This window comes from Protopterus annectens, chromosome 9.part0 (assembly GCF_019279795.1).
Source record: "Protopterus annectens isolate FY-2018-M chromosome 9.part0, PAN1.0, whole genome shotgun sequence".
NCBI lineage: Eukaryota > Metazoa > Chordata > Ceratodontiformes > Protopteridae > Protopterus > Protopterus annectens.
In genome coordinates, this window is record NC_056743.1 from 453512405 (window position 1) to 453540152 (window position 27748).

Below are 27748 nucleotides of genomic sequence, written 5' to 3' on the forward strand. Positions count from 1 at the left end.
AGAACTGGTGTCAGGTATGCTTTGGGATATGGCTGGTGGGGATAGGGGGTGAAGTTTGTGCCAAATGTGTCAGCTAGCAGGTTGGCAGTATCCTCCAGTGTAGTGTGAGTGGTATCATCTGCTACCACTTCTGCACATAGCTGGGCACTCCCTTTTAGATTTCGCACGTAGTTTTAAGAATGTATTTTGATTGTCCTTGACTAGGGATGCTGTTTTAGCTTCATAATTAGCTTTAGAGGACTTAAGACTTCTGATTTGCTTGCTCAATCTGTGGAGGGAATTCTTCCTCTGCAGCGGCAGTTGCTTCTTGCACTTGGACATATGTTTTGTCATTTTGTCATACAATCTGTTTGAAGGCCTGGTTTTAATCTGGAAAGTTACAGCAGAGTCTATACAGTTACTAAGATGATTATACAGGGCATTTGGGTACATCTCTACATAGGAATCATTATTGCCTGTGATTGCAGGGGGTATAAAACTTTGTTTACCATCAGTTATTAGACTGTTGTTTGCTTTGGAGAAGTTTCTTAATTTTTTTTTTTTTGCTCCTTTGGAGGTGTGGGGTCCAATACTTACTTTGAAAGAGACTGATTTATGGTCCTACCTTACAAGGGAGGGCATCACACAGGGAGCAGTGCAGTGACCAGCCATGTTGATGAGTACTACATCAAGAACATTAGAACCTCTTGTAGGGGTGCAGACTATCTGTTCTAGAGCATTTGCATTGACAAAGTCCACAAACCTCAGGGTGAGCATGTTTGAGCTCGTGTATGTTACCCATTTGATGAAGGGATAATTGAAATCTCCCATGTCTAAGGTGTTGGGCTGTATGTCAAGTGACTCCAGTAAGTCCTGGTAGGCATTGTGCTTTTCTTGGTTCATGTAGGGTGACCTATAGCTAACAATAATGTGGTAAGGTATCTTGCCTATAGTTAATTAGTTAATTGGGCATGGAGTTGTTCAAGGGAGTCATACTGTTTGACCGGTCTTGAGGTGTACTTGGCTTTAATGAAGAAGGATATGCCTCTAACTTTCTTTCATTTCATGCTCATTCTGAGGTCTCAACTTGTTGAAGGCATTGTAGCCTTGCATAGCTGGGGTGCTCTCCGTAGCCTTGAACCCTGTTGCAGTGACTGCACAGACATCAGTATCTTCCAAGGTGAGGGCTGCTTCCATGGACTGCAGTTTCATGTTTAGACTCCTAGTATTTAGCAGCAGAATCTTGAGTTTGTCTCGAGTGGATTTTGCTATGTCAAAAATTTTGTCATTTTGACATTGCCTAAAAAAGGCACTATAGGGGAGGCAAGTACTTTAGCCTTTATCCGAAAGCCTAGGAGAGACAGGTGCAGACCATTTCTGGAAAAGCAGCATGGCCTGTTGATAATGCCTTCTCAGACTGACAAATACTAGATCCACTTGGAATGACACCAGACCGAAGCTAAGCCAATTGTTGAAGTCAGTCATTTATTGTTTATATCGTGACATAATCCTGAGTGAAGGTAGAATGTTGCTTAGGGCTAGGGTCATACCTGCCTGGGACACACAGTCATATAGTCTAGGGAGGTATGTCTCAAGTCATTCACCCCAACATGGACTGTGACAGAGTCATAATGGTACTTGTTGAGTGACCTGAGTGCATGCGTGATTTGATGAATTCTGGCACCCGATAGGCAGCAGACCATGACCTTCTCCTTGTCCAGCCTGGTGAGGGGAACAGCTGTGTGTCTCACTATAGAATCTCCTATGACCAAAACATTAGGTTTTGAAGTGTTTTGCCTTAGGGGCTTATTGGTGAGGCACTAATATGTGTTGTTATGTGCAGTGGTTTCTATACATGTTGTGGTGTGTGGAGATAATTTGCACTTGGGAGGTCTCTGATTTTTTGGTAGGCTTCTAGTGAGAACCTGCATGTATGGGTTTATGTTTCGTGTTTTGAATTTGTGTGAGAGGTGAAGTGCATGAGCTGACAACATAAAACAAGACATCAAACAGGTTATGTGAAAGTAGTGCTTCCAAATTGATAGTGTAATTACACCTCTCGCCTACAGTATTTGTTTGTTTCAGGACTAAGTGGTTGTCAGTGTACATGAGGCAATTACTGCATTATCTATGGATGCGCATGGGAAAGTGGCCATGCATAATAGTAGGTTTATACCATAGTAAGATGGGGAGGGAGTAAGTTTGATTCGTGTATAATGTAGGAGTTGCCCGCAGAGCAACAGGGGATTTGGGAAAATTCTACTGACAGACATCTTGGGAAAATTTAATTTTTCAGGTGTTTACATCTATACAGGGCAGCACTAACCCCCGTTGTGAAATGCACAGCTAGACAAACATGAGGCTTAAATACAGGTGAAATTCAACAGTTTTAAGACAAAATACCAAATTGAACCTTTCTCCAGTGATACCCAACTCAGATGTGTCCTGAGCTACACACATCTGCCACAAGGGTGCAAGAAAGCCCTCTTAATGTAAGATGGCTGGTTTAAGAGCATAGTGATCCCAAGTAGTCTGGATTCAGCAGGTCTGAATTTAGCCTATGCTATGTAAGGCAGTAGTACAAAATTTCAAACTGCAGGAAAAAAATGCAGACACAATCAGCAAAAATGAAGCAACAATTCAAATAAATACATTTAACAAACTGCAATACAGGCTTTAAATATACTTATTTTTTAGTTGTTTGCAGTGGATGCCTTGGATTTCAGTTTTAATGCACTCAAGATCTCTGGCTAAAGTCACCTAACTCTGAGCAGCTCCAGTTAATGAATATAGATTTAGATATATATTTGCTGGCTTCTGATCTGTGCTGAAATTGCTGTTTTTCTCATACCCTTATTCCTGCTGTGTTAAATACTGGTCTTACACCTTTTGTGTTTTATCTGATTGTCTCAAGGTTAGCTGGTATTAATAATATTCTCTGTTTGTAAATCTCTGCATTCATTGCTAGAAACTCCTTGTATTCTGACTGAGAGTGCTTCTCAAACAATTCGAAATATAAAACTGATAATTATATTTTTTTGGCAATTCTGTTCAAAGTTCTGCACTGTCCTAATTTTTGCTTGATTGATTTAGACATATGTTTGCTGGCTTTTGGTCTGTGCTGAAATTGCTGTTTTTCTCATACCCTTATTCCTGCTGTGTTAAATACTGGTCTAACAGCTTTTGTGTTAACCACCTTCCCTCCCTATTGGTGTCTTCTTCTTATACTTGGTGGCTTTGAAGTTGCCCGCTACTACTGTATATTTGATCTGGGACAATCCTCCCAGTCTAGTGTCATTAGATCATTCTACCTAATACAGAGAGAACATTTGAGAAGGCCAACCAACTTAGGTTCTTAACCTTGAACTATCTTCTGCTCCTCCTTTCTCCCTTTCCACTTTACTAAAAAAAAAAAAAAACCTTGAATAAAATCTCCTTGTGTTCTGACTGAGTGTGCTTTTCAGCTGATAGTGCACTAGCTTGCACTGCACTTGAATTGTTTTTAGTGCTGTTTTAGCTACTTTTCTGAAAAAAAAAAAGATTCTAAGCTTGTTTACTGCCTTTCCTGAAATTAGTCTGTATCCAGGACTGTTTGTAAACTTCTGAGTTCCCCAAGTCTTTCTGTGTTGGAGGGAAGCCTTCTAGCTTATCAATGGAAGTGATAAACACTAAGTAGCCTATCCACTGCAAGAGGAGTGGTTTCTGGCCCAGAAATTGAAGTTTATTGGCCGTTTGGGCAGTTTTTCCAACTCTTTCAACTCTCTGGTTTAAAAGTCCACGTTTGCGCTTGTTTGCCATCTTTCCTATAAGTAGTCTAGTCCAGATACAGATTTGCTGTATCCTGGACTGTTTGTTAGCTTCTGAGCCCCTCAAGCCTTTCTGTGTTGAGGGAAGCCTTCTAGCTTATCAGTGAGAGTGGTAAGCACTAGGTAGCCTATCTACCACAAGAGGAATGGTTTTGGGCCCAGAAATTGTAGTTTATTGGCCGTTTGGGCAGTTTTTCCATCTCTTTCAACTTTCTGGTTTAAAAGTCCATGTTTGCACTTGTTTCCTGTCTTTCCTGTAACTAGTCTAGTCCAGATACAGATTTGCTATATCCAGGGCTGTTTGTAAGCTTCTGAGGACTGTATGTAAGCTTCTGAGCCCCCCAAGCCTTTCTGCATTGGAGGGAAGCCTTCTAGCTTATTAGTGGGAGTGGTAAGCACTAGGTAGCCTATCTACCACAAGAGGAGTGGTTTCTGGCCCAGAAATTGTAGTTTAGTGGATGTTTGGACAGTTCTTCCATCTCTTTCAACTTTCTGGTTTAAATGTCCACGTTTGTGCTTGTTTCCCACCTTTCCTGTAACTAGTCTAGTCCAGATACAGATTTGCTGTATCGAAGACTATTTGTAAGCTTCTGAGCGGTACCAAAGTCTGCTGTTCACTTTTTCTCTTAGATCTGCTAGTTCTCGCCTCTCCTGCACTTTTACTAGCTTATTAGTCTAGCACTTTACCAGACTTCATGTAGTAACTATTGTAGCACACAAAAGTGCTACCAGCACTAAACGTTCTACAAGGAAACAGCTCCACTAATTATTATTAATGCCCACCCCTCCAGGCATGTCTAAAGGTCAGTTCCCTGTGCTTTCTCCTATCAGCCTGGAGAACTTGGGCATCCTGAAGCAATGTAGCAACTGCCTCATATACACTGACAACCCTCTCCTCTTACCTCCCAGCACTCAGACTTGTGAGAAATGCACTTATATATCCAAACTGGAAGCCACGCACTCTCCAGCCAAGACCCGGAATAGCTGGTCAAGAGAAGAAGGTCAACACTTGCACCACTCCACATTGAACGCATAGCCCTTTAGAGCACACATCGGCACTGCTTTCACATAAAAACACAAACCACACACCCACCTTCGCGGAGGCTCTCAATAAAAATCTACCCAAACAGCAGAGACCTCTAAGCAGAAATGCACTCAACCACCACAACACAACACTAATCAAGAGACATACAACTCTCCTAAACAATGTGCCACTCAACCAAAGCCCCTAAGGCAAAACAACATGCCCAACACACTAGTCATAGGTGACTCGATAGTGAGGCACACTGATGTCCCACTCACTAGGATGTATAAGGAGAAAGTAACAGTCAGCTGCCTGTCAGGTGCCAGGATTCACCACATAATGCACGCACTCAGGTACCTCAACAACAAGTACAAATATGACTCTGTCATTGTACATTTGGGCGTGAATGACCAGAGACATACCTCTATGGACTACATGAAGAGAGACATGGGGGAGCTCTCGGATTATGTAGCCCAGGCAGGTATGACCCTAGCCCTGAGCAGCATCCTACCATCACTCAGAATGATACCACAGTGCAAGCAGAAAATGATTGATTTGAACAATTGACTAAGTTTCTGGTGTCATTTTAAGGGGATCCAGTATCTGTCTGCCTGGGATGACATGATTGACGGTCTTCGATGCTTTGCCAGAGATGGCCTGCATCTGTCACTCCTGGGCTTCTGGATACTGGCCAAGGCTCTTGCCACCTCTGTAGTGCCTTTTTTTAGGCAGTGTTCCAGAAACCAAAGTACCATCATAGCAGCTACAAACAAATGCAATCTGAGGGTCATGCTGCTCAAAGCTAGAAGTTTAAATCTCAAAATGCACTTGCTCGACACACTCCTTAAAATGGAGAACATAGACATTTGTGCCATAACAGAGTCCTGGTTTGAGGCAGCAGAAAGCACCCCTGCACTACCATACTACAATTCATTCCACACCTTTCAGCCCCAGAACTTGGACCGAAGCTCCAAAGGCAGTGGTGTTTCCATATTCATAAAGGATGTGCACACCTCCAGACAGGTAGCCCAACATAATGCATCTGAGATACTTTAGTTGCAGCTAACATTGGGTAAGACAGCGATTCATGTTGTAGCCTGCTATAGTTCCCCAACCATGTCCCAAGACTCACACTCCACGTTCCTAAGCACCCTGGAGAATATTAAGGTCCAACCTAACACCCTCATATTGGGCGACTTCAACTGCCCCTCCATTAACTGGGAAAGCTACTCATGTACCAATACACTTTCCCAATGTTTCCTGGAATTCATTAATTCCAGTGTCCTGGACCAGCTCGTTCTTACCCCCACTAGAGATAGCAATATCCTTGACCTGGTCATTACCAACATGGGCGACCACTGCTCTACACCAATAGTCAACTTCTCCCTGGTTAGATCCGACCCCAAACTAATCACCTTGGATACCCCCCCCCCGCAAAGGAAACCACCATGAAAAACTTCTCCAAAGCAGTAGATTGCCAGGTACCCAGTATTACTGGTGCACAGATTAAAACAGCACTGTCCAAGGCCAGGAATACAGCTTCTATAGGACCTGATAATATCCCTGGCTGTGTTCTACATGAACTACAGAGTAAAATGGCACCTCTCCTGTTTGCCCTGTTCAATCACAGCCTCACCTCAGGCTTTGTCCCTACTGAATGGGTGCACTGCTACAGTCATCCCTCTCCACAAAGGAGGAGCAGCTACAAACCCTGGGAACTATCGCCCCATTAACCTGACGAGTCTGATATGCTAAGCTATGGAACTCATCATCATGTACCTAATAAACAAGGATATAGGGAATATCCAAACTCTGGATCCCACACGGTTTGGTTTTGTGAAGGGTAGATCATGCCTGCTCAACTTGGTCGACTTCTCTGAGTCAGTCACCAGAGCAGTGGATGAAGGCAAGGTGGTTCATACAGCCTACCTTGATCTGGCCATGGCCTTTGATACCATTCCCCACTCAGGAATCATAGAAAAACTCGCTAAGCTAGGCATCAACCCCTATATCAGTAGGTGGGTTGCAAACTGGCTCACAGATAGAACCACAGTGTAAAAGTAGCTGACTCCAAGTCAGACTGCCGACCAGTCACGTGTGGAGTCCCACAGGGTTCGGTCCTGGATCCTCTCCTGTTTGGCATCTACTTCTCTGAAGACCAGGCCAACACGAAGGGTCTCTGGCTGACAAAGTTCGCAGACGATTACAAGCTGGGAGCTATTATTAACTCTTCAAGCAATGTTGACATCCTACAGAGAGGCCTGACTGAGACCAGCAACTGGTGTCAGAACCATTGTCCCCTTTGGGAAAAACCCAGTTCCCATGAATTACCACATCGATGATAGTCCACTGAATACAGAAGGAGTTATAAGAGATCTGGGAGCAAAGGCTGACAGCAACCTCTCTTTTGACCACCACATTGCCACTGTGGTCACAAAGTCCTTCTATGTGGCACATCTCATTACTAAGGGTTTTGCATACAGGAAGAAAGAGAGGTCATTGTCTCCCTCTACTCTTCCCTTATTAGGCCAATCATCGAGTACAATGCCCCATTTGGCATGCACCTCACTAGACACCTGCAACAACTGTTGAGGCCACAAAAGTACCTCATGAAGAGGGTCCTAGGCCTTAAACAGTTGTCCTATATGGACAGACTCAAACAACTCCAACTATTCTCTGTCTCATATTGCCTACTTAGAGGCAATCTTTGCTTGACTTACAAAGCCATGTCTGACCCAGCTCTGTTAGAAATGCTACATCTAAAGAAATCCCAATCCCTCCACACCACACACTCCAGAGACCTCAACCTCATTACCACAATCAACAGAACATGCTGGAGGGACAGGTTCATAACAAAGAGACTGCCCATGCTATGGAATACACTTCCCATACATGTCAAGCAGAGCACCTCACTGGCCCTCTTCAAGAGAAATCTTGATGAGTGCATGGGAAATAGAAAATTCACCCCGGGGATCATTCCAGTGGCTCTGCTCGACAGAGGCACTGGGAACTAAGGTCGGTTGGCATGATGCCAGGGTAATCCTATGGGCTAGGCTTGTAAAGGCTCCAGGGCCATTAGCCTAGTGCACACCTATGAACCTATATGTGTATGTATGTTTCTATGTATATGTGCATGTATATTTATATGTTTATGCATTTGTGTGTGTATATATATATATATATATATATATTATATATATGCATTATATATATGCATATATGTGTGTGTGTGTGTGTGTGTGTATATATATATATATATATATATATATATATATATATATATATATATATATATATTATAAGTATCCATAAATATAGGGATTAATTTACTTCTGCAACTTCAGTTTTGAACAAGGAACATGAATTTGAGTTTTTGTTTTTATAAAATAGTGTATTTTCATTCTTGTATATGACTTTGGAGAGGCAGCTAGACTGATTTGCATGTTCACTGCTATTTCCTGTTAATGTTATATGCATTCTACTCTGAGCGAGTTCTGATATGGTCACTTATTCACTCCCACTGTTCTCCTGGGGCACTTCTTGAAGGCTGAATACACGATAATGTGAAATACACATGGAAAACAGGCTGAAATATTATCCAGCCACAATAATTGTTCTGAGGAGTTGGTTTGTCAGATTACCTTATTCCTTCTTCTGTGGAAATGGAAAGAGTAACAATGGAAACATTTTATGTGGGTCACATGACTCATTGACTTTTTCTAGTTTTTATTACCGCATAGCAGTTGGCATAGAAGGTTAAAAGTCTGAGTTGTAGTTCTTGTGGCACAGGGCTTGATGCCTTCATTTGCTTTCTGTGTAACCTTGAACAGGTCACGTAACCAGATGTTATTCCCAGGTTAGAACTGAAAAGGGACTGGGTGCCCACTGCACCTAGCTGGTTAACAAGTGGGTACTGTTATATATGGCCATACCATCCTGAATGCTTCTGATCTTGGAAGCTAAGTAGGGTTGGGCCTGATTAGTGCTTGGATGAGGTACTGCCTGGAATGCCAGGTGCTGTAGACTTCTGTCTGTCTGGCAGTTAGCTCAGAGGACTGAAGCTCCTACTAATTTATTAACTAATTAATGGGCAGCTTCTTACATTAAACTTACAGGTTTGAAATTTTCCACCTTGATTTACCTACTGGGTGACCTTGATGACGTCACTTAACCAGACAGTGCTTTGGGACAAATGGTATTTTGGGCTAGGCTTCTTAATGGTCTCCTGGACTGAAGCCTAGTAACTAACTATGAAGAATGAACTATGAACCTATGTGATTCCTTGTCAGTACCATATTTCACTGTACCTGGTTTGACCTCGGGTGGAGATGCTTCTCTTTGGTTATCATTCCACCTTCAACACAGCCAGGCTTTGCTGAGGACCACTGTAGCAGTGAAATGATCCATCTCCTTGAAAAGATGTGCTAGGCATTGCCAATCACTCTTTTTCCCTAGGTGTCAGACAGGTTGGAAAGTGGTTGCTAAGTCCTAAGGATGTTGGTTGATTTGGTTATTAGTATTTGAGGATAACAGTGAGCAAGCCATTTCTTTGTCTTGAATATCTGTGCTGTGGCTCAGAACTCCAAGGAAGCAAATTTCTCCTGTTATAATGTGCAAAGATGGAAGAAAATGTATATTGCTGTAGGTCACTGATGTCTTGGCTAAAAGATCATTTGTCATATTTGATGGTGTAACAGGTGGCTGTGTTAGCACAATGGTGACGCATTAGTTCTTTCACTTTTGGACAGATTACACAGTTGTGTAACTTCAGATGTAACTATATCTTTCAACTATGTTTTTCCAGACAACAACAGAAAAACACAGGATGAGTTTCCCCGAAACAATGGATGAAATTCTAGATGTGTCAGAGGATGAAGGTAAGAACATTTAAACAAACAAAAAAGTCAGAATTGAAAATGAATCATTCTGATCTAAAATAATTTATGTTTTCTGGAGTGTATCCTCACTGCTCATAACAGTTTATTGTATTTTGGCGTCCAGTTTTTCCCACTAGTTTACTTTTGAAATATTGATTAAATGTTACCGTCTTTTAATTTGTATTTCACTTATGTTAAATTTGGCTGTTTTCTGTTCATTTGTCATTTACGTTTCACTGGAATTTATTCCATATCTGCTGTCTGTCTGATTGTAAACCAGTGACATTTTGTTTGTTTTACCTTTCAGGCATTATACATGTTCCTATAGGTATGAACCAGTTCTTACTTTTCTCTAGTTCAGTGTGTGTGTGTCTGTCTGTCTATCTGTCTGCCTCTTCAACTTCATTCCAAGCTTATCAATTCCAGCATATCTTAGTGTATTACTCATTAAAGCTGCCCTCTTCTCATTCTGTGTCTCTGGCTTTGCTTTTGATCACTTTTGAGCTATCAGTCACTTGATACTAAATCTATCTACACATCTTATGTTAGATAGATGGATTGATTTACATTAAAAGGCAGAGACAGACTGGGCCCAATTCCAAAAGAAGCACTAATTTTAAGTGAAAAATTTCTTCCCCTACTTGAAGCTTGAGGAATACTTTCTAGGAGAGACAAGTAAGTTGGATTCTTTTTAGAGCTGGCCTTTATTAGTTTTTGGTTACCATTCTGAAAGAAAGTATATTCAGTTTTTTAAAGAGCCATGTTAGTACAGAGACTAACATCCTGGGCCATAGCATGAGGAAAATCAGTCTGTCAGCATAATGTAGATACATTTTAAAGATGCACACTTTTGCTGAAATGATTTAGGCGGTGTACAAGTCCTGCATGACCCAAATTATGCTTATAAACTGGTCTTTATTTTTTAATTCATGAGTAAAATACATAAAAGTGATGTTCATTCTTGACTAGAAGCTAATAAAAAGGAACAATACAGTTTCATTACAAAGCTTAGCAGAATTAGGGAAAAAGGTATAACTTGGGCAAGGTCAGAAATAACAGATATATAGGCACGTGCGCAGACACACACACACACACACACACACACACACACACACACACACACGTGCTAGAAGTAAACTAAGAATTGTGATAGTGTATATTAATACTGTAAGTGCAGTGAAACAAGTTCTAAGATGGCTGCATGTGTGGGAACAGGTGCCAAATGATATGAAGTCCCACTTTGCTTGTTTATTCAGAATTACTAGGCCAGCTGATTCAACAGTTTTTACTATAAACTAAAACTATTTTTTGTAAGTACACCTCTTTTAAAAATTGCTACAAGAATTTAGATCAAGAAAACTGCAACAAATTTAGTAGGAAGAAGACTACAGCAGAAAGATCTGCTATGTATAAATGCAACATACACGTTCATGCTCTTGACTGAAGTTTTCGCGACTCAAGACAGACAGCAGTTAACTAGGTCTTAACTTACCTCTCGAACCCTCAATAACATTTACATAAACAGAAAACAGTTGTTCTTCCTGTTGCCCTGACTTTTATAGCTGCTTATCTCAGTATAACCAGTATTACAGTTTTGTTCTGCTGATAACACACCATGTTCTCAGAAATATTTGCGATGCAGAGTTTTGCTTTTCATGTTTGTAGTACTAGTTTTTTCTTTCACTTTATCTGCTAGAAATATTTCTTATAAATTAGTCTACTGTTTTCATAGTGATGATGCAGCTCTTGGGGTCTTTGTCCTCATTACATAGCCTCTTATCTTGTAATAATCCCAACCAAAGGGAAAAAGGTCACACAGACAATGTACATATATCCCATGGGTCTCCACTTAAGAAGGTTTAAGGTATTATACAGTAAAGAGGCTAGCTTTGCTAAGTCTTTCTTGCAGTTTTACTAAATGGGATGTTTACATCTACCAGGGTTTGGCTTTATTGACCGGAATGCGCCCATACAGAGTTAAAAATGAAAAAAATAAATAAATAAATAAATAAAAAGTGATGGATATTCAGAAGCCAGGCAGATGAAGCAGTAGTATGTCCTTATGGGTTCATTTGCAGACTTCCCATGAGCCTCCACTGCTGCAGGTTTAAGGTGTTACACAGTAAAGAGTCTACCTTGGTTAGGTCTTTCTTGCAGTCCATGTGTATCAAAACACTTTAAAAACAAATGTTTTGCATATTTCCTAAGCTGTAAGTACTTTGTTTACGGCTTGCTAACTACTGAAAGACAAGTGTTTTTACTTTTTTTCCTGCATGAAAGTAATATATGTACTTTTGCACAACTGATTTGTGCATTAAATAGTAATGAGATGATGTTTTCTTGGGGAAACAGAATTTCAGCCTTCATCTGTTGGGTTATTTTCTCCTTCAAATTAAAAAAGTCTTTGTATACAGTGTACATAAATGCACTGATTTATTAAAATGTCCTAGTGACAAAGGAAAATAAAATAATACCAATTTCTATAACAAGAAAAATAGCCATTTAACTCAATAAACGTAAGTACTTTTTGAGTATGAGACAACTGCATTTTCCTAACTAAATATACTGAATTAGAGGCCACTGCCTCTGGAAGTGCATGGGACAGCCCCTACAAGATGACTTCTGTCTATCCTTTCTAGAAGTTTGCATTCACACCGTTTGTTTGAAAACAGTTCTTTCAGGTAGTTAAGGTGCCACCATTAGAGCAGCATATACTTATGAATAATCTAAGATATTGCGCCCCCCATAAAGTACAGGGGTTATTACAATGAAACAGGAACAATAGATGTTGCTTAGAGATTCTCACTATGACCATTGTGGTTAATTCTCACTCCAGTGAAAATACAGAAGCTATCCAGTTCATACTTAACAAAGTAAAAAAATATGTAAATTTGATCTGCTCGGCAATCACAGGACCCACCAATGTGACCTTCTTAAATGTATTAACTGGGTACCTGCAAATAGCAGAACCAATCTGCTCCTTTGTACACTCCTTTTTAAAATCTTTACCCAGAGCAATTGTCTTGCTTTCAAATCTAAACTGCATTTCAGACGGCAAAGCTACTCCATTATGAGCAATCAGGACAATACCCTCTGTCTTAGTAAACTACCGGACAAAGGGCCTTCTCAAAATTGAGTCTGTTTGGAACAACCTCCCTCCTGAAATTAGGCAACACACCTTTAGAGAAACACTTAAGAAACACCTTCAATTTGAGGCAACCTGTTTCCAAGACCATGAATTGAATCTACTTCTCCAAGCAAACACTTCTGCTTGACAGTCAAGCATGTATCGCATGACTATATGTTGCTTTTTATTTGTGTGGTATCCACCCATGTATACTGTATATATTTGTTAAGTTATCCTACTCATTGTATATATCATTTCTTGCCATCTCAGTATGTCTCTAATGGACACAAGTAATCTGTAAATGGTTAATTTCCCAGGCCCATGCTTACACTTATCAAAGGTAGCAGAACTTGTCAGAGAGTTGGGATGCATGGCTAGGCTTAAAAGGGCCCTTGTGGTCGTTAGCCTAGTAAACACCTATGAACCTATAATTGTATGTATTTGTATACATATCACCCTGTATAATAATTGTAGTTGTATTCTGTTGCTAAATGGTCCTGATCATGGCTGTAAAAGGTTTTCAGGCAAGACTATTTAGCTGCTTATCAAAATGTAAAATAAATAACTGCAGAAGTGATAGTATTACAAAGACTATCAAAACAGTGCAGCTTTATTTTTTTGTCAGTTTTGACTGTGACTGTGTTCATTTTATCATAACAGCTGCAGTTTAATATACCTAGGATATCAGCTGTATGCAGGTTATGTACACTTATATAAGAAATCCTAATTGTAGAGATTTCTACTACAGTGTCACATTCACCACGGCATGAAGTGATTTGTACCCCTACAACTTTGGTGTCAGGTGGTGACCACATCCTTTGTAAATCCAGCACTACCTCATGCCATTTTTTTTAATTTTATTTTTATTTTTTATTTAACATTTGTTGACCGGGAATGTCCGACTAGGTTCCACAGAGCCTGTTTTCAGCGGAGGCCCGGGGAGAAATGCTCCAGATGCATGTCTTTGGAATGTGGGAGGAAACTGGAGTGCCCGGAGGAAACCCACGCGAACACAGGGAGAACATGCAAACTCCACACAGAAGGCACCCCAGCCGAGAATTGAACCGGAGAACCTCTTGCTGTGAGGCGACAACGTTAACCGCTGCACCACTGTGCCGCCCTGCATATTATTTTCTTCTGTGAGGAACCCTAACAGTAAATGAATATTCATGCCTAACAAATGTAAGCATTAAAGCAGAATTATATATATGGTTTTAGAAAGGCTGTGAAGGAAAGACACTGCAGTTAGTTAGTATGAGAATATGCACAATGTTACCGGGGTCTATCTCTCACACATTTACTGTTATCCTGAATACCTCATGCAACTGTACTGACTTTCTTTTGGATAGAATTTTCTGACATATTAACAAGAGGGTATAATTCAAGCATTATGTCATTTCCAATAAGAAATTAAGGTGCTGGACACAACACAGAATCCTTTGCTAGGTTGCCCTCCATGAAGCAGTCCTCTTTGTGCACCAGATGTTAAACACAGGAAGATTGTGAGAAAGTATGGACTGTTATCCCTCTCACAGTCTCAGAATCAGTTTGAGCAGAAATTTGTCTGTTGATGGTAGTCGTTAGTAGTTCATAAGGAAACAAAAAACTTCTGATTTTCTGATGCTTTTTGTCCTGTCAGTCTAAGTTCTTATTTATCTGAGAACATTTGAAACAAGTAATGATCGTTTTCCACCTTATTCTCACACTGTGAAGCAAGACTGGGGATTGAAATGACTCTGTATAAGAGCAGATACTACAACATGGAAGAAAGCTTTGCACTGGCCTGTAGTTCCAAAATTCTTCTTCATGAAGTATCATTTATGGAGAATAGTGGTTTCAATGAAAGAAAATTCAGTTGTACTGAAATTGCTGTTTCAGAGGACTCTAAAGTGATGTGGCGTCCATGTCTCGCATGAGAGAACCAGTATGTTCAAGATTTCCTATATGCAGCGCCCCCTATAGAAATTGCCTTATAGGAGAATTTGCAGAAAATGGAATATCTAATGGAGATACATGGCATTTCTGACCTGAATAGGAATTAAAATGATAATCTCAGAGCTTTTGAGATCAGGGAATTAATTTTGAAAACTGCTGACTTGTATGTAGCCAGAAAAGTTGTTTCCAGTAGCCATCTATTTATTTTGTGTTATTCTTTTACTGGCTTCCCATTATTAGAATGGCCTTATTTACTGGTGAGCCAGCCATCCAAACATGTAAGAGTAGAGATGTGAGACCAAGGTAAAATACTCACCTTTGCTGCTGTATCAAAACTGCTTCAAAAGTGTATATTGAAGAAGGGATTGAATAGTTATTGTGAACCAGTGCTGTTCTGGCTTTTTGGGGCTAGTTAAGTTAATGAAAAGAGTTTCAGTCTGCCTAAAGTAGAACTTTCTGCACAAAAGCTTCTTCTTCTTTAGTTTTTTTCCTGGTTAAGGTTCTCCACAGCAGATCACCTGTCTGCTCATGATTGGCAGTGGAGTTTTTACGGTGTTGAGTTGCCAGCCTGGCGCCCAACCTTCCACAGAAGACACACACACACACACACACACACACACACACACACACACACACACACACACACACTCGTACCTAGGGCCAATTTAGAGTCTCCAATCCACCTACAGCATGTCTTTGGGATGTGGGAGAAACCGGAGCACCTGGAGGAAACCCACGCGACCACAGGGAGGACATGTAGACTCCACCAAAGCAAAGGGAAAAAATGCATGCACTCGCTTGCTGTTGTCCATGTCCTGCTGGACAATCAGTAGCAAACCCTGGAACCTGAAGATTGAAAAGGTCTATTTAATCAGTGCTTTGAGCTGAGATGTAATGAAAAAGTGACCTCTTATGTTACTGCCCATAAGCTAAGACAAGCTTCCTCAAAACCACTCCATCAAGATATTGAGATAACCATTTTATGATTTTATTACATGCATCCATTCCTTAATAAGGCTAAGAGAGAAGATGTATGCAGGCAAACTATATTTGTGTGAGGATTTATTGCAGCGGTATGTTTCTTGAGAGATTTCTGGTATAATGCAAACTGATATTTTCACTCACCTTTGTCCATGGATTGTTGCTGGCTAGTAAAGCTATGCTGTTCTAAAGTATCCTCTATCTAATAGGATCATAGGAGTTTACTAGGCCAATGACTCAAGGGCCCTTACAAACCTAGCCAAGTATTACCCTTATTTCCACGATAAGCACCTATCAACCATGTCTAAGAGGGACTTAGGTGGGACACCTGGCTGGGGTGCATTTACGGTTACCCATCCAGTCATCCAGATTGTGTTTGAAGAAGGCCAATGAGGTGCTCTACTTGACATGAACCGGGAGTCTGTTCTAAAGGTGTTGTAACCTCTGGGAGACAAATTTGTCCCTCCAGCAGGTTCTATTAATGTCACATAACAGGTTAAGGCCATTACAGTGAGTAAATGAAAAATACTGCACTGAGCCTACAAGGCTAGAAACGTTGTACAAACTGTTTAAGTAAATAAAATAATGAAAACACACAAGGTAAGCACTTGCACGACATCCAGTCACTTCATCAAAGAATCAAAGGAAGTACTTATTTTAAATAGTCATTTACTTACTAAACTAACATAATTAAATACATTAACTACATTAATAAAAATAAACAAAATATATATACACATTATGTAATATTTCAATCTTACTAAAGTGATACAAAAAATAGAAGAAAAATATATTTAAAATTGTTTAAAATTGTGTATAAAAGTATAAGCAGATGATACCATCTGAAACAAGTTATTTGTGCCTGAGGGGGCGTGCCGTCAAAAAGGGTTTTAATGAAGAAGTGCTTTTCAGACCTAGATATCTTTCAGCATTAAGCAGAAGAATCCATTTCTGTTCAACTGCTTCTGTGCGATTTTCCAGATCCCCCCTCTAATATCTACATCTAGTACTTGTAGTACAAAAAATCTAAAGATGTGTGTTGAGTCATTATGTGAAATATGTACTGCTAATGCATTACTGTCCTTCTTATTCTTTATATCTCTGATGTGCTCAAGCACTCTGTCTTTGAGCTGTCTATTGGTTTTACCTACGTAGTAGGCATGACATTTCTGACAAAATGAAAAATAAACTACGTTAGCTGTTATATAGTCTGCATAATAGTGGGTTCTGAGTGTAAATTTCAGGGAGGGATGTTGATAGAAGGAACTAGCATATAGATGTTTGCATGCTGTACAATGTCTGCATGGAAAAGTCCCTACCTCATGGATTCATCGGGATTATTTGTTGTGCTTTTCTTATAGCATAAATATTTCTTAATAGATTTATTATTTATAAATGAAAATGATGGTGTTGCACCAACCATACTCATGAGTTCTAGCAAATAAATAAATAACTCCCAAACACTAAAGGTGGTCTGTCACAAAAACAGTCAGTATTGGCAGAAAAAAGACAGAGAATCCACCCAAGGATGGCCAATCAACGAAATCCACAAGTGTTCCAATTAAAATGTAGTCCTTTAATACGAATAAAACTTCGACTTGAAAATAAAATGAAAAATAAAAAAGCTCAAAACTGTCCCTTGAAGATATCCGATAAGCGCTTTCGACTGTTGTCTTCCTCAGATCGTATAAGACACTAGGGACTTCCATTTCCTTTTATATATGAAATTATATACTGTTTGACCAATCACCATTGATGAATACTTGACAACATCCAATCCTATCTTGTTATCTCAAGATTAATTTGCATGTAATCAACTCTATGCTTCTGTTTCCCGCCTTTGTTGAGTATGTAAATTAGTTGTTCCAGTCCTTCATTTTGATTGGATGTATAATGTGTTATTGATGATAATGTGAGCAAAGTGAGTATTACTCTTCCATTTTCCTTTAATTCACAAGACCAATAACGGATGACGCTGTTCTAAATGATGTAGTATCCATAAGTAAATAGAAGCATTCATAAACACTCCAAATATTAAATCTTCGAAGAAATTTGTGAATATAACTTTCTATTCATTACAATGCTATGCAGGTATGATGGATCTTTACCTGCATAATCAAAATAATGCCACTTGAAATTATGGAATTACAATAAGTATCCTTCAACTAAATTATATCACATTTCGAAAAATACAACCAATGCCTGCTTCAGATGTATCTCTAAAATACCAAAGTCTTGCCAAAAACAGGAAAGCGTGTGGATAGACCAGCAACGCTAACTGTTCGTTTTCCAATCTCTTTCAAGCAAATGAGGGAAATTACTTCCCTTTTTTTCATAAATATTTTAATTCTTTCAACTAACCGCAAAAACTTTGATTTTGTCACTAAAAGTGACTTCAACATGTATTAAATCATTGGTAGCATGATCTTGTTTTTCATTTAATCATTAATGTAAGAGTTCATTCCTTTTACCAATAAAAATATATAAAATATGAGGAAAATGATGTTGTTCGATAAGCAAGCAGTATAATATCCTTTAACAATGGCCAGAATAAATTTGGCCTTAATCAGGTAAAATTTACTTGTTGTTACTGTTATCAGACAAAATTAAAATTACAGGTTTGTCATATAGATGACGCAATAATTTTGTTGTTATATACTTCTTCTGTTCTTAAATATGAAAGTAACTTTCATCATTATATTCTCTTCATTCCTTAATATAGGGATGTATTCCTTTTATTAATAAAGATATGAAGAAGATGGTGTTGGCCAATAAGCGAGCAATGAAATGTCCTTTGACAAAAGCTGAAAAATTACTTTGGTTTCAGTCAGATAATGCTCACATAGTATTGTCTTTGTCGGTTGACTTTAAAGTTGTAAATTTATAGATGGCAGAGTGGATTAACTACACTTTACATCTTCTGTTCTTTAAAACAGGTTTAAGGGGGACTATGCTATTTAAACCAGGGGGTTGATCTGCCTTCAGGTTAATAATCCATTTTGTTTCTTTCAGCTCTGTCAAAGTCTCAATGTCACCTTTGCGTGGACCAGAGAAAGCTCTATCAATGACTTTAAATAGAAACTTGTGATTTTTATTAGTAACAACATGTTGTGCTAACGCATTATGTATTTCCTTGTTTTTAATATCCAGTTGATGTCTCTGTACCCTTCTTTTGAAGCATTGGTTATTTTTTCCTATATAGAATGATGTACAAACCTCACAGGTAGCTAAATATACAACATCTGAGGTTTTACATGTTGCTTTGATGTTAAAAATATAGTCTTTCCCTGTAACCGGATGTGTAAAGTGGTTGCTGTCATCTATCACACAACAGATATTACAATTCCCACATTTTATTGTTCCTTTCCATCCTATTATTGTATTTGGTGTCTGGATGTTAGTACATAATAATCTTTTTATATTTTTCTTGTTTTTGAAACAGAATCTAGGTCTCTCTCCAACTATAGCTTTTAGATGTGGATCTTGTGTAAGCACTGGCCAAAATTGATTAATTATCTTAGTAATCTGAGCATTATCTGAACTATATGTTAGAGATAGTCTCATAAAGGTATCATTTGATTCAACATAGTTTTGTCTTATGTTCCCATTGGATTGTGGGTCTTTCTCCTTGTAGCCACGGCCTTCAAGTTGTTACGCAAGAAGTTTATTTCTTTAATTCTATTTTCTTCTCGATTGCAACGTTTGTGAATCCTATTTGTTTCATTCCTCATGATGTTCTTGGTTACATGTCTCGGATGCATGCTGCTTCTATGTAAGTAATGATTTCTCCAGGTATTCTTTCTATATAAATCAAAATTCAAGAAACCTTGGTCACTCAATAATGGCGCAATAATTTTGTTGTTATATACTTCTTCTGTTCTTAAATATGAAAGTAACTTTCATCATTATATTCTCTTCATTCCATAATATAGGGATTTATTCCTTTTATTAATAAAGATATGAAGAAGATGGTGTTGGCCAATAAGCGGGCAATGAAATGTCCTTTGACAAAAGCTGAAAAATGTCATATATAAAAGGAAATGGAAGTCCCTAGTGTCTTATACGATCTGAGGAAGACAACAGTCGAAAGCGCTTATCGGATATCTTCAAGGGACAGTTTTGAGCTTTTTTATTTTTCATTTTATTTTCAAGTTGAATTTTTATTCATATTAAAGGACTACATTTTAATTGGAACACTTGTGGATTTCGTTGATTGGCCATCCTTGGGTGGATTTTCTGTCTTTTTTCTGCCAATACTCATGAGTTCTGGTGCATCTTGTAAAATCTTCCAGTTATCCTTTATAATGTCACAAAAGTCATTAATGTCACTAGAATATTGAAATGTGACTTTAAAAATTTTATTAGTAGCTGTTATTCCTCCACTATTATTTGCTCCTTCTGATGCTTGTTTAAAATATGGTTTACATCTGTCATCCCTGCATGACCAAGCTTCTTATATAGCATTGGCTATCTCCTTTTCTGAGTATCCTCTTTCTAGAAAATTTAGTTTCAATTGTAGCAAGGCTGTGTGCGCACCTATGTCATTACTTTGTAGCCTTAGTACTCTATATGTCTGCCCTTTGAGTACATTACGTGGAATGTGCCATGAGTGCATACTTATTTTGTAAAGAAGGGCATTCCTCTTAGTAGGTTTATTATAAATACTATTAGAAACTTGTCTGAGTGCAGATTTCTTTAGTGTGACGTCTAGGAACTCTGTTTCGCATCGGGAGTGGTGATAAGTGAATTTTAAAAAGTCTGTTGTATTATGCATATATCTGACAAACTCCTCCAGTTCATTTACACTCCCTTTCCATAGCAAAAAGATGTCGTCCACAAAACGGACGTACCACAGAATGTATTTGCTGTATTGATTGGCCCCTGATAGAATAGATGTAAGTTCCCATTGTGCTAAAACCAGGTTGGCGTAGTTATTGGCACAAGCAGTGCCCATAGCCATGCCAACCTTCTGAAGATAGAACTCCTCCTCAAAAGTGCAGTTATTATTTTCCAAAACTAACTCTAATAAAGTATATATGAGTGTAACCTTATCATGAGGAAAACAATTTCTTGTCATAAGGAAATCTCTAATAGTATCAACCCCCCAATCATTGGGGATAGAAGTAAAAAGAGATTCAATATCCAGTGCAACAAGGATATAATCATCATCTATTTCTCGCAATCGATTATATAGCCTCTGTAAAAAGGTTTTTGTATCCTTCAAAATTGTGCAGCATTGATCTAGTAGTGTATGCAAACTATTCTCAATATAGTCAGTGGTTCCATGCACCAACCTGCACCTGATACTGTGGGTCTCATAGCTGGTGAATGCTTATTCTTATGAATTTTAGGTAAACCAAAATTTCTGGGAATGAGAGAATGTGCAACATTAAAATATCTAAAAAGTTCTTCATCTATGAGATTTGTCATTAATAAATCAAAAATCAGAAAAGATACTTTCTCCATAATGCTATTCAGTACTATCTTAGAAATGTGTTGATATGCATATGTATCATTTACAAGTAATCTCATTCGATGCAAATACAAGTCTTTATCTAAAATCACAATGCCCCCACCCTTGTCTGCTGGCCTTATTTCTATGGAGTGCATGTTTTTAAGTTCGGTTAAAGCCAGAAAATCTTGATTCGACATATTACAGAAGCATGCTTTAGTACCTTCATTAAATAAGCATCTAAAGTCATTCTCACATACATTTATGAAAGTTTGTACCACAGGATGTTTATTGGGTACAAATGTACTTGGTTTCTTAAAAGGAGTTCTTTCATGTATACTCTCTTCATTATAAAGTGTTTTTAAAGTAAGATTTCTACCTAGTAACCTGAAGTCTTTTAACATTTCTGCGTGATCAGCATGTTTTGCTGGAATATAAGAAAGTCCCTTATTCAGTAAAGCAATATGATTTTCTGTTAGTACAATAGAAGAGATGTTGAAAATAAGACCTGTATTTAATAGCGTCTCCTCTTCACCGTTTGTTGCGTTCATTCCATGCTGGATTGTTGCTGCAAAATCCCTTTCCTCCCCTGACTTCTCAATCTGTTCATAATGGGTAGAGGAGTTGATAAAGAGAAGCCTGCCTGCAGTCACTTTGCTTACTAAAAAAATCAGTAGAACTAGTTTTGTGGCCTTCTATTGCACAGCGTGGTTTGACTACAGGGTCAGAAAGATCGTTACCTCCACTCGTGCTGGCTCCAAGTTCTGAGGTATTCATAGTTGCGTTTTTCTCTATTGGCCTATCATTCTTTCCATTGGATAAGGAAGTAACTGTAGACTCTAAAAAAAGGGGTCAGTGTAGTGCACGCTGCTGTGATCGAAGCAATAGGCGCAATATTACTTCCTAGTATAGTTGTGATTGGTGGATGCAAACGCTCATTAGAAGTAGTAGTAACGGTTGTTCTGGTTTGATCTCTAGGCCAGGAAAAGACATATTGATTATGAAAATCTTTTAAGTCTCTCTGCAGCTTCTTGATTTTGGTAAGCTGCGGTCTTTTTTCATATGATAGAATATTATCTTTGCAACAGGTCAATCTTGTCATCAATAACCTCTGGTGTAAACTTATCAAAAATGAATCTTTGTGTTGACAAGATATCTTCTTTTAAGTCTTCATTCATAGGTAGGAAGAAATCTATTAAAAGATGGATATATTCTGCACTGAATTTTAAATTAGGTTCTTGCCACCTTCTTAATAACACAGGATAGGCATCTCCGTAACTAGGCATGTTTAAAACTCGTAATCCTCGGAGAATGACATGGTGTTCCAAGGATGCCTGTAAATGTAGGCGTTGCCATTGTAGTCGTTTGTACTTATATAATTTATTCTCTAAATCCTTATAGCATTGAAAAAACTCTGGTATTTGTTGACTTGCCTCTGCATTGTTAGTTACAGCATTCACTCGATTGAGATCCAATAATGGATTATCACTCACATTTAAAATGTGCGATAGATGATCAAAATCACTGTTTCCATCTCTCTGGTTCAATAAGCTTCCTGCTTCAACAGTTTCTGCCATGTCCCTGCTTCGAATAAGCAACGAGATTCAAAAGTAAAATAGACGAAAGCAGAGTACGGAGCAGTGCAGAACAATAAAACCAAGCAAATTAAAAATAATGCAAGGCTAGAAACGTTGTACACACTGTTTAATTAAGTAATTAAAATAATGAAAACACACAAGATAAGCGCTTTCACGACATCTAGTCGCTTCATCAGACAAAGAATCAAAGGAAGTACTTATCTTAAATATTCATTTACATACTAAGCTAACATAATTAAATACATTAACTACATTAATTAAAATAAACAAAATTGTTTAAAAACTGTTTAAAAAAATAATAATATATATATACATTATGTAATATTTCAATCTTACTAAAGTGATACAAAATATATACAAATATATATATATATATATATATATATATATATATATATATATATATGGCTAAAATAAGGTTAATATTAGAAGTGTAGAGGTGGGGGTGAGCAGTGTCATAAAACTATGTATGTAGCTCGGAGATGCCAGTAATACTATTCAGGTATTGGTGAAGAGTGGTCATTGGGCATAGGATTCTGAATGAAGATGAATGGTTTGATGACATGGCAAACTGAAGATAACAGTGGCATTTATCCTGGAGATATGCAGGAGCAGATTCATTGATGTTATAGGTGAAGTTTTAATTGTGTTTTAACTGAGTTTGCATTCTGAATGGATTTTAGTGGTAGTGGGATGCAGCTCCATAGTTTAACTACACTTTTGGAACATAGCGAGTCACTTGCAGTATTAGATGAGTTGATTACAGTATTTTGTAACTTTTGTCTAGAGTATGGCATTCTTTTGGGGGTAGTGTTGTATTAAGTTGTTAATGGTTGGGTAGTTTTCTGGCTTATAGAAAGTATCTGTATTGTAGTTAGCTCAGAGAGAGTTAAGTGATGTGGTTTTTCTTACCAGTTTAATTCTCTGAGGGCTAGTCAGTGGTATGTTCTATTGTTTTAGTTTACTACAGATTTGGTTATTTTATTATTACATTGCTCAAGTTTGAACAGTTGTGAAACCTGAAGGTTAGAAGAAATTCGGATAACCTGGTAAAGAGGTGGCAATAAGAAAATAGAGGCTGTACATATTCTGACTCTGCTATTGAGGTAAGTTTCTACTCTGTATAATATACCTAGTTATGATAAGTTTTTTAATCATGTGCAATACACGGTGGTTGAATTTCAACTAGTCATCTATGATGACACCCAATAATTTTGTGTATTTTAATTGTTCTATCATGCTGTTTGCACAGACAATAGTGATTACAGTGGTCTTGGCAGAGATGTGGTTTGGGGTGAAGAGTAGTAATTTTTATTTTTTGGCATTTAGAAGTAATTGGGAATTATTTAGCCATGTTTAAATTGATAAGGAGGATTGTTGTATTAGGTCCTGGAGTTTAGAGAGGCATTTGGCAGAGCAGGTTTGGGTTGAGCCATCAGCATATTGAACTGGGGTAGCATTATTTGCAGCAGCCTAGAGGTCATTGGTGAGTGTGTTGAAAAGCATGGGGCCCAGTATAGATCCTTGTGGGACACCAATCGATGCTGGTAAGAAGGTGGAAAAATCAGTTTTCCAATTCACTGGTTGTGCTCTGAGAGGTAGCCATGTAACCATTGTAATGAAGAGTTGGTCAGACCTAAGGATAAGCGTTTATGTAAAAGTTTCTGGTAGGAATCAGTATCAAAAGTTTTAAAAAAAAGTCCATGAAGATGGTGGAGACTAGGCTTCCTGTATTTCTGTGGGTGTTAACAGTATTAACAAAATTCAGCAAAGCAGTAGTTGTGCTATAATGAAAACGGAAGCCATGTTGGTTTGAAGATAGAAGCTGATTATCTATTAGATAGTTGAGAAGGTGCGTATAAATACATTTGTCTAATAAATTTGATACAGGAGATAAAACGGCAAATAATCTGTAGTTTGAATGATCTGTATTGATTCCACCCTTATGCAACGGAATAATTAATGATTTTTTCCATAGTTAAGGGACATTTTTTTTTTCAGATATGTTTCAGTTTTATCAGAACCAAAACGGGACATGCAATATCCTCAGCTACTATTTTAAGATATTCATCAGGAAAATTGTAGAGGCAGTTATAGTAGGCTTTAATTTTTGGAGGTATTGTTTGATGGCATCTGTGGGTACTGGTTGGAAGGAGAAATGGGGAAGGAAGTTATTTGATTGAGTGTGGACCATAAGAGCTTGATTATTCGCCTTGTTGGTTAATAACTTCACTGCCTGTCTAAAGTTGGAATTGATTTGATTTACTTGGACCTTGCTTTTGCCTTGTAATATGACTGTAATAGTTGTTTGTGTCTAGATTGACAAACACATTTTTATTTATTATTGTATCTTATGTTCTTTTGTTAATCACAAAAGTAGTTAGACACAGAATGGATCATTATGTCTCATGACCTGGGGCACATTTCAGAAGAAAAACTTATAGCAGACAAAAATGCAAAATAATGAGGTAGAGTGTGTAAAACAGAAATATTAAACTACATGCAGTATAAACTGGAAAAGTACAATTACCCTTTAAAGAAACTATGGCCCACAGTTTGAAAACGCAGTCCTTCACTGAAAGGGGTAGATATAGATATTGCTAAGCATTAATAAACATTGGCACCTGCAATTTAAAATAAATATTAGATTGAGGCAGTACAATGAACAGTCCAAAAAGTGCAGACATTGTTATTTGTGGTTAAGCACTGCACTTAAATCTAGGTGTACCACTCCTTTTTTATACACACAGTTCATACCACATTACAGTATCACAAGTGGTATAGCTGCTCTGTGCAGGTATAGCAATTTGTAGGTTGTGATAGATTTTTATGGCATTTAATTTCCCCCTTTTCAACAGTGCTTCAAGTTGTACAGGTGCCACTACCTCACATATGACATCAGCCCCATATCGATTTCCCAGACAACTATAGTCATACACTAAAACTGAACTGCCTAGTTAATTATTCATGAATGGATTTATTTTTTATTTATTTATTAGTAACCTGGCAAGTGAACTGGTCTAGGGACCCTTTTGAGCTGTAACCTGGACCATTATGAAAATACAATACCCAAAACGCATACAACAAATGAAATAGCATAGTTTATATATATATATATATATATATATATATATATATATATATATATACATACATAATATAGCAAATGTGATAATAAAAGCAATGCAGGGTTTATGTTTTTATCATTTTTTAATGCTCCTACAGCCTGCCAACCCCCAGCATCCTGCAATCCAGTGTCTGATTAGTTTTTGTTGGGGCAATAGCTATTCCCAGCTCACTTGTTTCCCATAAGGCAAGAGCTGATAATGGCGCTGTCATTCTGGCAGCCATTAGGATATTTTTTAGTCAGCCTTAACCCCATCCCATGGTGGTGGTGCCATAGGCTTTTACTTTACCATGATGAGAATGCTTTTACCTATGCCTGTGCCCCTAGTAGAGAAACATGCTCGCTCCTTGGCACTCCTCTATGAGGGCTACCATTACTGACATGGGTGAGCCCAACAATGTCCCTTCCCCACCATTTTCTGTTATCAGGGAAACTGGTTTAGACTCCTCCTCCAGAGTGCCAGGTCATCACACATGGGGGATCCTCCAGACTGCCAGGTCACCACACATGTGGGATCCTCCAGAGTGCTAGGTCATCACACATGTGGGATCCTCCAGAGTGCTAGGTCATCACATGTGGGGGATCCTCCAGAGTTTCAGGTCATCACACGTGGGGGTTCCTCCAGAGTGCCAGGTCATCACACATGGGGAAGACATCCGAACTCAGTATCTCATCATAGAAGCACTGCAATGTAAGCCACAGGTCTGCAGGCTTCCCCACATGTTTCTTCCAACTTCTTGAACTACTAATCGATCTTGGGTCATCTGGACCACAATCCTTGTATCCCTCTGTGACATTAATAGAATGCATGTACAACTGTTTAAGGACCATAAACAAGTGAATAGCTTTAGCTGCTATGTTTGAAAATGAAAATCAAAAACAATTTATGTGAAAAAGAAAAGGCAACTACTCCAGTGTAGAAATGTGAAGCAGACATTTAAAGAAGTAGCATGAGTCTGCATGCAAACAGTAAAAAAGAAAGAAAAATAGCAGATGAAGATGAGATAATATATAAGCAAAAGAAGGAAATAGCCATTTGAGCTGCACTTCCTAGTTACACTTGGAGCCCTCTTTCTGAATCTCAGTTTGCATTTTGGTGCTTCTTTCAGCTTTAATGTAACACATCACATGATAGTGAAACATTTCCTGAACTAGTTCCATATCATTTGGGTTTGGAGGGGATTTTTTCTGCATCATTTTGAAAGTAACACTGGTGAATAGAATCCCATAAATAGGATGACAAATAATGGTGTTTACTTGTAACATCATTAAAACAGTATCACTGGCATCCATCTTAGACATGAGCCTTTAATATATTAAAGAACAGAGAGAAAAATAATGGGGACTTAATGGAAATTGAAGTGCTAGTACTGTGTTTTGAACCAATAATGGCAAAGGCCTAGTTTCCTAACAACGTCAAACTTGGGGAGGGAGGTACTTGTTTAGATATCAATAATCTTACTTTTTGTTAATGACTAAGAATTTTTGGCGATATTGTAGTTGAGAGCCTCACCAGATGCGCAGTAGCAAGCCCCGCCCAAAACCCACCCCCGTGATATGTCATTCATGTATATGCATTCCCTCTGAATGTACAACCGAAGAAAAAGTGCACTGACATGTAATATGACAGTAAATATAACAGTAAACTGTTACCAGCATCTGTAATTGACAAGTTTTATTGCACTAATAATATATACTATAATCAGCAAAGAAACGAAACCGTCAAAACACGTCATCAGGCTTTTTACTGTGTAGCATTATAGTTCTCTTTGCCAGAGTCGGAATGCGATGGTTCACTGTCCCAATTAATGTCCAAATGGACTCTTTTTTTTGGTGCAGGTG

At 38.3% G+C, this 27748-nt stretch overlaps 1 protein-coding gene across 3 annotated transcripts in view; it reads left to right on the plus strand.

Annotated features, from left to right (window-relative positions):
• ANK1 (ankyrin 1) overlaps positions 1-27748 on the plus strand; it is a 1899552-nt gene that overhangs the window by 987988 nt on the left and 883816 nt on the right. For 2 of the 3 annotated variants that reach the window (XM_044082993.1, XM_044082990.1), the window contains exons 22-23: positions 9614-9686; positions 9994-10014. In XM_044082993.1, coding sequence (XP_043938928.1) covers positions 9614-9686; positions 9994-10014 — 94 coding nt within the window. The remainder of the gene's footprint in view (positions 1-9613; positions 9687-9993; positions 10015-27748) is intronic. The other variant, XM_044082992.1, reaches the window with a different exon arrangement.